This window comes from Mobula birostris, chromosome 3 (genome assembly GCF_030028105.1).
Source record: "Mobula birostris isolate sMobBir1 chromosome 3, sMobBir1.hap1, whole genome shotgun sequence".
NCBI lineage: Eukaryota > Metazoa > Chordata > Chondrichthyes > Myliobatiformes > Myliobatidae > Mobula > Mobula birostris.
In genome coordinates this window covers 219,869,463-219,881,762 of record NC_092372.1, presented here as the reverse complement: position 1 = coordinate 219,881,762, position 12,300 = coordinate 219,869,463, and the positions used below count along the sequence as shown (strand labels likewise).

Here is a 12,300-nt window from a genome sequence, read left to right as displayed (position 1 = left end):
AACACTGTTTCGTTTGGCTGTATTCATGGGTATTCACGTATAGTTAAATGACAATTAAACTCCAACTTAATTTGGAAAGGTTGGATAAACTTGGATTGATTTCCCTAGATTTCTGGAGACTTAAAAGAGATTTATAAAAATATGAGAGCCATCGATAGGGCAGAGAGTCAGAATCTTTAAGCATGAGTTTCTGCAGATGCTGGAAATCCTGAGCGCAACACAACATTTTGGAGGAATTCAGGAGGTCAGCAGCAACTTTGGAGGAGAATAAACAGTTGACATTTTGGACCAAGAGCCTTTGTCAGGATTCAGCAATTTTTTTCTCAGGCTGGAAATGTCAGACACCAGAGGACATGATTTGAAGCTAAGAATGTAAGTTTAAAGTTGATGTGAGTGGCAAGCTTTTACCCAGAGAGTGGTAGGGGCCTGGAATGGGTTACCAGAGGTACAAGTGGAAATAGGCACTTTAGCACAGTTTGACGATGTTAGTTCAATGCTTGAAAGTAAAGGGAATGGAGAGATATGTATTATACAGAGGAAGAGCACGTAGTGTAAATCAACACAACATCGTGGGCTGGGTGGACTATGCTGTACTAATGTCTTAATGATTTTCTCATTACACTGTCAGAAACAGCATATTTTGATCTCCTGGCATTTGATTGCAGGACGTATAAAAGCTCATTCTGCAGTTTAATATGTCATCTCTGTATCCTAACACAGTAATAGTTTCTTTATTTTTTTTGTTAGCGTGAATGCAGGCATTAAATGGGGGGAAAAAAGGTGAGATTCTTGTATTTGGATGTTTGTGTGTTATTAGCTCATGGCTTTTATTAATGCAGATACTAACCTGAGACCTGATTTCTAATAAGTTTTGTGATATTAGATATTTTACACAATTCTTGTATACTTTGCTTGTGAAAGTTGATACCATAAGTTTCCAAATGTAAAGCTTTGTGTCTTTGCCTTGTTAGTAATGTTTCCCAGTGCTGTACATTCTGGCCAATACTGTGGCATTATCAGAGCTGACATTTTTCAATGCAGTGTTAAATGCAGGTCTTGTCTGCTCCCTCAGGTGGTCATTCAAAATAGTGCTGTGTGATTTTTTTATATATATATAGGCAACACACATCAAAGTTGCTGGTGAACGCAGCAGGCCAGGCAGCATCTCTAGGAAGAGGTACAGTCGATGTGTCAGGACTAACTGAAGGAAGAGTTAGTAAAGGATTTGAGAGGGGGAGGGGGAGATCCAAAATGATCGGAGAAGACAGGAGGGGGAGGGATGGAGCCAAGAGCTGGACAGGTGATTGGCAAAGGGGATATGAGAGGATCATGGGACAGGAGGCCTTGGGAGAAAGACGGGGGGGGGGAACCCAGAGGATGGGCAAGGGGTATAGTGAGAGGGACAGAGGGAGAAAAAGGAGAGTGAGAGAAAGAACGTGTGTATAAAAATAAATAACGGATGGGGTACGAGGGGGAAGTGGGGCATTAGCGGAAGTTAGAGAAGTCGATGTTCATGCCATCAGGTTGGAGGCTACCCAGACGGAATATAAGGTGTTGTTCCTCCAACCTGAGTGTGGCTTCATCTTGACAGTCGAGGAGGCTGTGGATAGACATATCAGAATGGGATGTGGAATTAAAATGTGTGGCCACTGGGAGATCCTGCTTTCTCTGGCGGACAGAGCATAGGTGTTCAGCAAAGCGGTCTCCCAGTCTGCGTCGGGTCTCTCCAATATATAGAAGGCCACATCGGGAGCACTGGACGCAGTATATCACCCCAGCCGACTCACAGGTGAAGTGTCGCCTCACCTGGAGGGACTGTTTGGGGCCCTGAATGGTGGTAAGGGAGGAAGTGTAAGGGCATGTGTAGTACTTGTTCCGCTTACAAGGATAAGTGCCAGGAGGGAGATCAGTGGGGAGGGATGGGGGGGACGAATGGGCAAGGGAGTCGCGTAGGGAGTGATCCCTGCAGAAAGCGGGGGGGGGGAGGGAAAGATGTGCTTAGTGGTGGGATCCCGTTGGAGGTGGCGGAAGTTACGGAGAATAATATGTTGGACCCGGAGGCTGGTGGGGTGGTAGGTGAGGACCAGGAGAACCCTATTTCTAGTGGGTGGCGGGAGGATGGAGTGAGAGCAGATGTACGTGAAATGAGGTAGATGCATTTGAGAGCAGAGTTGATGGTGGAGTAAGGGAAGCCCCTTTCTTTAAAAAAGGAGGACATCTCCCTCATCCTGGAATGAAAAGTCTCATCCTGAGAGCAGATGCGGCGGAGACGGAGGAATTGTGAGAAGGGGATGGCATTTTTGCAAGAGACAAGGTGAGAAGAGGAATAGTCCAGGTAGCTGTGAGAGTCCATAGGCTTGTAGTAGACATCAGTGGATAAGCTGTCTCCAGAGATAGAGACAGAAAGATCTAGAAAGGGGAGGGAGGTGTCGGAAATGGACCAGGTAAACTTGAGGGCAGGGTGAATGTTGGAGTCAAAGTTAATAAAGTCAATGAGCTCAGCATGCGTGCAGGAAGCAGCACCAGTGCAGTCGTCGATGTAGCGAAGGAAAAGTGGGGGACAGATACCAGAATAGGTACGGAACATAGATTGTTCCACAAAGCCAACAAAAAGGCAGGCATAGCTAGGACCCATACGGGTGCCCATGGCTACACCTTTAGTTTGGAGGAAGTGGGAGGAGCCAAAGGAGAAATTATTAAGAGTAAGGACTAATTCCGTGACAGAAAGATCTAGAAAGGGGAGGGAGGCCACAGATGTCTACTATAAGCCTACTGGGTCCCACGCTGCCAGGTTCAGGAGCAGTTGCCGCCCTGCAGCCATCGGGCAGCACTGAATGAGCTCTCCGGCTGTAGATTCACTTTTGGGGACTCTGCAGCTCATGTCCTCTGAATTACTTACTTTTAAAAATTATGTGTGTGATTTGTCCTCTTGAACATTTGATATTTGTCAGTCTTTGTTCTGTATGTTTTTTTGTGATTTCTGTTGTATTTTGTTGTCCTGAGGGTGCCCGCAAGAGAATTAATCTTGGGGTTGGATATGGCATGCATACTTTGCTGATAAATTTACTTTGAATTTTGGAACTTTGATATTGGCTGGAGTGTCTGATTTTCTTCTTTAAGGATTAAGGATCAACTTCATTCACCACGTATATTTACACATATTAGGAACTTGCTGTGGTGTGTTGTTAGGGCGCAACATGCAGTAAAAAGCAACCATATTCAGCAGTCCTGATGAAGGGTCTCGGCCCAAAACGTCACCTGTTTGCTCTTTTCCATCAACGCTGCCTGGTCTGCTGAGTTCCTCCAGCGTTTTGTGTGTGTTGCTCTGGATTTCCTACATCTGCAGATTTTCTTGTGTTTCTGGAACATTCAACAATTGCAAATCATAAAGAATTTATAATTTAAAGAATATAAAAATAAAGGATAGATATGGAATAAAATGTGTATAAATATTATAAATACTAGCATGTACTGTATATGCAACATAAACAGCCTTATAAGAAGTGGTCTAAAGTGCAGTGCAGTGACTGAGATAATAGATAGAGGAGGGTGGCAGCTAACTAGAATGGTTGATCAGATTAACTGCCTGGTGGTAGAAACTTTTAAGATGGTGTGAAGTTTTTATTTTAATAGCCCTATAGCACTTTCCAGCAGTGAGCTTTTGGGAAAAGCTTTTCTCTATAAGAAGTATTTTTTTAAAATTGCTGATAAATTTCTTGACTTATAAGCCATCTTTGCTCTTCGTGTTAGCTACACGCACACAGAATGCTGGAGGAGTTCAGCAAGTCGGGCAGCGGCTGTGGAGGGAAATAAACAGTTGACTATGCATTCATTCATTGTGTGGGTGGGGGTGTGTGTGTTGCTCGAAATATATGTCAGCTGCAGAATCTCTTGTGTTCATGATACTGTTTGTGAATACACTGAGTGATGGCTGTGACTCTTTGAAACTGAGCATAAGCCATCGCATGAAAATGTTATTGATGATCAGAGATGGACCACTTACAACATCTACAATGCACCTTTGTCAGAGAAGTGTAAATGAAAGCGTATCACTTGGTTTGTTTCCACTGGGATCTGCAGCAGAACTGAGAGCAAACAGTGGTACACAGTAATCTATGTCTGAGCTTCATTTGACAAGGGATCAGATTGGACTGACCTAGTGCAGGGATTAATGTGTACAGTTCAGTGGCAGTTATACCCAAGAAATGTGTACTCTTCATTTTGACTGTGTGTTAAAATTGGGTGATTGCTCTGGGACAGAGAGTTAGGAAAGATGCAGGAGGGAGTTATCAGAGTTTGGAGTAAGTATTTTTCAGTTCAAGTGATCTGAATTGCTAAAGGTATGAAGGCAAGCAGTAGGAGTTGTCTTGACTTGTGCTGATGCTTTTTTTCTGGGCAGTTGGATTGTCATGCGGGAACTTGGGAAGATACCAGACCTGTTCTTCCAGTGTTATTGAAGCAGGAGGTTTGGACATGTGCTTACTATTGATTTTTCGATTCCTCTTGAAATATTTTGGACACCTTTAAACAAGTCAATGGATCAGACAACTTATTTTTCAAGTATTAATTTTGATTGGTTATTGTTGAAATTAGGTTTGTAGGCTTTGTACTCTGACCAGTACCATGTTTCCAAGTTTCTTCAGTATTAACGTCACAGATTTCTAAAAAGAAACAGGATCGTGTGATGTTTGAGGGAGTCCTAGGTGCAGGGATCAGGTAGTATAGGCCAAATGGCCACATTCAGTAGCTGGTTCATCCTTGTGCTCCTCCAGCCCAGCTGATCCATGCAGTCCCACAGGACCCAGCAAGTTGGCCCCTTCCCTATGCGGCTTCTCCAGTTTGCCAGCAGTTTAAAAAAAAGACTGTCCCTGCAGGGCTGTGCAGTGATCTTTCAGAGCTGATGTCAGTGAGGATACAGTTAGGTGTCTACTCAGTTACTGAGCCTTACAAAGTGGAGACTGTAAGAGATAAGAACAGAATTAGTCCATCAAGTCTGCTCTGTCATTCCATCATGATTAATTATCATCCCTCTCAAGCCCATTCTTCTGTCTTCTCCCTGTAACCTTTGATGCCCTTACTAATCATTAACCTATCAACCTCCCCTTTAAATATACCCATTGACTTGACCACCACAGCTGTCTGTGGCAATGAATTCCACAGAGTCACCACCCTTTGGTGAAAGAAATTCCTCCTGATCTCTGTTCTAAGGGGATGTCTTTGTATTCTGAGGCTGTGACCTTTGTTCCTTTTTTCTCGCACTACAGGAAACATCCTCTTCACGTTGACTCTGTCTAGACCTTTTTAATAGTTAGTAGGTTTCAATGAGATCCCTCCCCCTCCCCATTCTTCCAAACTCCAGTGAGTACAGACCCCAAGCCAGAGAACTGGACACCAACAAGTGTTGGCAGATTGGATGTGGCAGGGTTTAGGAAGAGGAAAACAAGAAGAGAAAATCAAAGCCTTCACTTTTCAACCATCCAATAGGCAATATGGGTATACACTCAGTGTCCACTTTATCATTTACTCCGGTACCTAATAACGTGGACACTGAGTGTGTGTTCATGGTCTGCTGCTGTTGTAGCCCATCAACTTCAAGGTTCGACATGTTGTGCATTCAGAGATGCTCCTCTGCACACCACTGTCGTAATGCGTGGTTACTTGAGTTGCTGTTGCCTTCCTGTCAGCTTGAACCAGTCTGGCCATTCTCCTCTGACCTCTCTCATTAACAAGGCATTTTCACCCACAGAACTGCCGGCCTCTGGATGTTTTTTTTTTGTTTCTCCCCACCATCCTCTGCAAACTCTAGGGACTTGTGTGTAAAAATGGCAGAAGGTCAGTTTCTGAGATACTCAAACCACCCCCGTCTGGTACCAACAATCATTCCATGGGTGAAAGTCACTTAGATCACGTTTCTTTCCCATTTTGATGTTTGGTCTGAACAACAGCTGAACCTCTTGACCATGCCTGCATGCTTTTATGCATTGAGTTGCTGTTACGTGATTGGTTGATTAGATATTTGCATTAACGAGTTGATATGCAGGTTGCCACTGAGTGTACGTTCAGAATAATTCTGCGTGATATCTAAAATAGTTCTTGGTTTTGGAAAGAAGTGCTCACATTTTATGTTGTATTTAGCTGCCTGGACTTATGGGTTGAAAAGAAACCCCTTTCCCAGTGCACTCGGTGTTGTCTGTATGCAACGTTTTGACCTGATCTTTGTTTTCCTTTCTCTTCCAGCTGATAGTTGAAAAGACCACTGACTACCCTTCCACTGAGTATTCTCTGGTGGAGGATGTTGCCCTCCACTTCACTTGTTTGATGGACAGATTGAACGAGCAGCGCCTGTTTCAGCCGGACCTGTGTGACGTAGACATTGTGTTGGTGCGGCAGAAGAACACGTTCCCCGCTCACAAGGGGGTCCTCGCGGCCTACAGCCAGTTCTTTCATTCCCTCTTCACGCAAAATAAGCAGCTGCAACGCGTCGAACTTTCATTGGAGGCCCTGACGTCGCAAGGGTTCCAGCAGATCCTTAACTTCATCTACACTTCAAAGCTGCTGGTAAACGCCTGCAACGTGCAGGATGTGCTGAATGCGGCTGCAGTTCTACAGATGAACGATATTGCCACTTCCTGTCAAGAGTTAATAGACAGCCGATCCTTAAATTTGACAACAGTGGTGAGCGACATGTCGAAACAGGAAAGCCACAGCAATCCTCTCGGCTCGCAGTTTTACCGTGAGATCAAACAGGAGGTGGATTCACATCCCAAGATCTACGCCCGAGAGGGTAACAACCCATACTCGGTACGTGTGGAAGACAATACAGGGAAGCAGCACTCGCCTCTGCAGCAGAAGCAGCAATATTACAAGGAGGAGAATGATAGCCAAGCAGTGTGCAAGATCGAAGGCGACACGGAGATGGACGATGACTCTGATAGCCGGAGCTCCTACAATAGGGAGCAGATCATCGTTGAGGTTAACCTCAACAACCAGACTCTAAATGTTTCTAAAGGTGCCGAAGGAATGTCTTCACCTTCAGAGGCCACTGCTGTTCTGGGAAGGTGTCCCGAAGAGGAAGAGGATGAAGAGGAGGAAGAGGATGACGAAGAGGACGACGACGAAGATGAGGATGATGATGAAGACGATGCGGATGAAGAGGAGGACGAAGAAGTCAGTGAGGAAGATGATGAGGATGTAGAGGAGAGTGAAGAAGATGTAAACGAAGATGATAATTCTGAAACTCCAGAAGTTAAGACTGAAAGTGGCCAAGCTCCGAGAAGAGCAGCAAGAGCTTCAACTGCCTCTAAAGAGGCGACTCCAGCAGCTTCCAGTAGGTCACGGAGACGGGCCAAACCAGAAGCGACCACTCGAGGTAGGAAGCGAAAGAAGGATTCCGATAGCTCAAATCAGAAGGTGAAAATTGAGGAGAAGCAGAACTTCCCCTGCAAAAAGTGCCCCCGGGTCTTCAATAACCGTTGGTATCTAGAAAAGCACATGAATGTCACACACAGCCGCATGCAGATCTGTGACAAGTGTGGCAAGAGATTTGTACTGGAGAGTGAGCTATCACTACATCACCAGACTGACTGTGAGAAAAGTATTCAGGTATGTCACTCGTTCTCGTTGTTTGCAATCTAAATAACGCCTCATCACCCAGGTTGAGAGTTAACTCGTCCATTTATTTTAAGTTTAGTCTTCTGAGATCCATATAGTACTAGATTTGGCAATCTGGTCTCTGACGTGCTATAGGATACTTAGCAATATTTCACATTAAGGAATTGGCAGTTAATGAATATGTACTGTTTTTCTTTCTGGCTGCCGTACAGGTTCTCTGCTATTGTGTCTTGCCAAAGTGGTAACGCTTCAACTATTTTGTTCAAGCTGTGTTTGCTCATGGTATCTAAACACTATAATATTTGTCTTTATTTGTATTTATGCACTTTGGTGAAAATCCAGTGACAGCCGTAATCTTTGAATATGATATCACCTGAGATAAGACATTGGTAGATCAACTGACCATTCAACAATTATTTTGGCATTAAAGAAAGGACAAGGTGAAGTCCATTTTTAAAGTTTTCACTGCAAGAGTGAGAATTTATAGTCATTGGATATATTTAAAACAGAGGTTGATAGGTTATTGATTCGCAAGGGTGCCAAAAGTCATGGGGAGAAGGCAAGAGAATGGGGTTGAGAAGAGTTATAAATCAGCCATGGTTGAATGGCAGAGCATACTCAATGGGCTGAATGGCCTAATTCTGCTCCTACATCTTATGGTCTTACGTTGGAGCTTGGTTAACTATTGTACATAGTGGAATGGTAATGATGGCTGGCATGTGTGAAGGATAGGTTGAGAAATAGACCACTCTGTCTCACAGCAAGTTATATTATTCAAAATAAACACCAGATCTGTATGTGAAATCTTATTTCCTGCCTTGGGTCTATATTCACTGATATAGATACAGTGATGCTAGAAAGTTTGTGAACCCTGTAGATTTTTCTCTATTTTTGCGGAAATATGAGCTCAATTGTGATCAGATCTTCACTGAAGTCTTGGAACGAGATAGAGAACCCAGTTAAATAAATAACACAAAAAATTATACTTGTTCATTTATTTATTGAGAAAAATTATCCAATGTTACGTGTATTTGTTGGAAAAGGTATGTGAACCTTTACTTTCAGTAACTGGTGTGACCCTTTGTAAAGCAATAACTTCAACCAAACATTTCCAGTAACTGTTGGTCAGTTCTGCACGTCAGCTTGGATGAATTTTAAGCCTTTCCTCTTTACAAAACTGCTTCAACTCTGGGATGTCGGTGGGCTTCCTTCTATGATCAGTTTGCTTCAGGTCCTTCCACAACATATCTATAGGATTAAGGTCAGGACTTTGACTCGGCCATTCCAAAATACAAATGTTCTTTTTAAACCATTCTGTTGTTGATTTACACTTGTCTTTCAGATCATTGTCTTGTTGCATTATCTAACTTCTATTAAGCTTCAGGTGATGGACCACTACCCTGACATTCTCCTGAAAAGTGTCTCGATACAATTTTGTATTCATTGTTACCTCAGTGATCGCAAGCGGTCCAGGCCCTGGGGCAGCAAAGCAGCACCAAACCATGATGCTTCTTCCACCATGCTTCACTGTTGGGATGAGGTTTTGGTGGTGGTGCGCAGTGCCTTTTTTCTTCCAAACATAGCAATGTGTATTTCTGCCAGAAAGTTCAACTTTAGTCTTACCTGTCCACAGAACATTGTCCTAGAAGCGTTGTAGAACATCCAGGTGGTCTTTTGTAAAATTGAGACGTGCAGCAATGTTTTTTCGGACAGCAGTGGTTTCCTCTGTGCTCTCCTTCCATGAACACCATTTTTGTTCAGTATTTTTCTTATAGTGGACACATGAGCAGACACTTCAGTAATTTCTAGAGATTTCTGCAGGTCTTTTGCTGTTACCCTTGGGTTCTTTTTCCCCTCCTTCAGCATTATACATAGTACTCTTGATGTGATCTTTGCAGGATGCCCACTCCTAGGGCGAATAGCAGTACTGAGTTTTCTCCTTTTCTATACAATTTCTCCTACTGTAGACTTTAGAAATGCTTTTGTTGCCTTTTCCAACTTCATACAGCTGTACAATTCTTTTGAAGTCCTCTTTAAGATCGTTTCTAGCACCACTGTAAGTCCTTCTGTAGCCTCAATACTTCCTCAAAACCACCTGCCTCTCCTCCTATCTTCATATCATTTGCAATCTTTGCAACAAAGCCATCAAATCCATCATCGACATATAATGTAAGAAGAAGTGGTCCCTACACAGAACCCTGTGGAACACCACTAGTTATCAACAGCCATCCAGCAAAGGCTCCCTTTATTCCCACTCTTTGCCTCCTGCCAATCAGCCACTGCTTTATCCATGCTAGAATCCTTCCTGTAATACCATGGGCTCGTAGATTGTTAAGCAGCCTTGTGTGACACCTTGTCAAAGGCCTTCTGAAAATCCAAGTATACAACATTAACTGATTCTCCTTTGTCTATCTTGCTTGTTATTTCTTTAAAGAATTCCAACAAATTTGTCAGGCAAGCTTTTATCTTGAGGAAACCATGCTGACTATGCCTCCAAGTACTCCAAAACCACATCCTTAACAATCGGCTCCAACATCTTCCCAACTACTGAAGTCAGACTAACTGGCCTATAATTTCCTTTCATCTGCCTCTCTCCCTTCTTGAAGAGTGGAGTGACATTCGCAATTTTCCAATCTTCCAGAACCATTCCAGAATTCAATGATTCTTGAAAGATCATCACTAATGCCTCCACAATCACTTCAGCAACCTCTTTCAGAACCTTGAGGTGTACAGCATCTGGTTCAGGTGAATTATCTACCTTCAGACCTTTCAGTTTCCCAAGAGCCTTCTCTCTACTTATGGTAACTTTACACACTTCATGACCCCTGATACCTTCAAATTCCACCATTCTGCTAGCTTACTTTCATATTCCATCTTTTCCTTAATGACCTTTTAGTTGCCGCCTTTTGGTTTTTAAAAGCTTCCCAATCTTCTAACTTCTCACTTTTATTTTGCTATCTTATATGCCCTCTCTTTGGCTTTTATGTTAGATTTGACTTCTCTTGTTAGCCACAGTGTTTCATCTTGCCGATAGATAGATAGATCAATAAATACTTTATTGACCCCAAAGGAAATTACAGTGTCATAGTAGTATTACAAGTGCACAGATACACAAATATTAGAAGAGAAGTAAGAAAGAATTTTTAAAAAAGTTACCTCGGGGGGGCGGGGGGGGGGGGGCGGTCATCAGTTCCCCAGCTATAGCTTGATTCATTATAGAGCCTATTGGCTGAGGGTAAGAATGACCTCATATACCACTCTTTGATTGTCTTAGTTTATTACTAAAAGTGATCCTCTGTTCAGCCACAGTGGCATACAGAGGGTGAGAAATATTGTCCAGAATTGCCAGGATTTTCCGTAGGGTCCTTTGTTCTACTGCAGCCTCCAGTGTGTCCAGTTTGACTCCTATAACAGAGCCAGCCTTTCTAATCAGTTTATTGAGCCTGTTGGCCGTCACCCGTGTTGATGCCATTGCCCCAGCACACCATAGAAGATTGTACTAGCAACAACAGACTGGTAGAACATGTGTAGGAGAGGCCTGCATACTTAGAAGATCCTCAGTCTCCTCTAGAATACTTCTTCCTCTTTGTGATGTATATATCCTGTGCCTCCTGAATTGCTTCCAGACATTCCTGTCATTTCTGCTCTGCTGTCATCCCTGCCAGTGTCCTTTGCCAATCAATTCTGGCCATCTCCTTTCTCATGTCTCTGTAGTTCCCTTTACTCCACTGTAACTCTGATATATCTGACTTCAGTTTCTCCTCAAATTTCAGAGTGAATTTCATCAGATTATGATCACTTGTCCCTAAGGGTTCTTTTACCTTAAGCTTTCGAATCCATTCTGGTTCATTGCACACTTAGCCCAGAATAGCTGATCCTCTAGTGGGCTCAGGCGCGAGCTGCTCTACAAAGTTATGTCATAGCCATTCTAGAAATTTCTCCTCTTGGGATCCAGCACCAACCTGATTTTTCCTATCTACCTGCATATTGAAATCCTCCTAGTCTGTTGTAACATTGCCCCTTTTTGCATGCCTTTTCTGTATCCCATGGTAATTTGTAGACCTCATCTTTACTACTGTTCGGGGGTCTTTTTACCCTTGCAGTTCCTTGGCTCTATTCAGAATGATTCAACATCTTCCGACCCCATGTCACCTCTTTCTTATGATTTGATTCCATTTTTTACCAACAGAGCAACACCACCACCTCTGCCTTCCTGTTGCCCTTGGACATTAAGCTCCCAGCTATAATACTCTTTCAGCCATGATTCAGTAATGCCTACAATATCATACATGCCAATCTGTAACTGCTACAAGTTCATCGACCTTATTCCGTATATTGCGCGCATTCATTTATATCATCTTCAGTCCTGTATTCACTCTTCTCAATTTTGTCTGTCTTTTGCATTGCAACTCATCCGGTTGACTGCAATCTTGCTTTTCCATCAGTCTTTCATTATTGGGAGTCTAATTACACACTGCCTCTACACCAACCAACCAGTTCATCCTCAGCACAGTCACTCCAGTTCCCATTCTCCTGCCGGGTTAATTTAAACCATCTCAAACAACTCTGGCCAACTTGTCTGCAAGGATACTTACTTCAGTGGTTGGTTGGTAAGTTGATGGAGAAGATCTTGAGAGGCAGGGTTTATGAACATTTGGGGAAGCGTAATATGATTGGGAATAACCTGCA

At 43.2% G+C, this 12,300-nt stretch overlaps 1 protein-coding gene across 7 annotated transcripts in view; it reads left to right on the top strand.

Moving 5' to 3' along the window:
• Window positions 1–12,300, top strand: part of zbtb47b (zinc finger and BTB domain containing 47b) — a 289,399-nt gene that overhangs the window by 148,735 nt on the left and 128,364 nt on the right. For all 7 annotated transcript variants that reach the window (XM_072254156.1, XM_072254161.1, XM_072254155.1 and 4 more), the window contains exon 2: window positions 6,238–7,602. In XM_072254156.1, coding sequence (XP_072110257.1) covers window positions 6,319–7,602 — 1,284 coding nt within the window. In that variant the 5' untranslated portion in view covers window positions 6,238–6,318. The remainder of the gene's footprint in view (window positions 1–6,237; window positions 7,603–12,300) is intronic.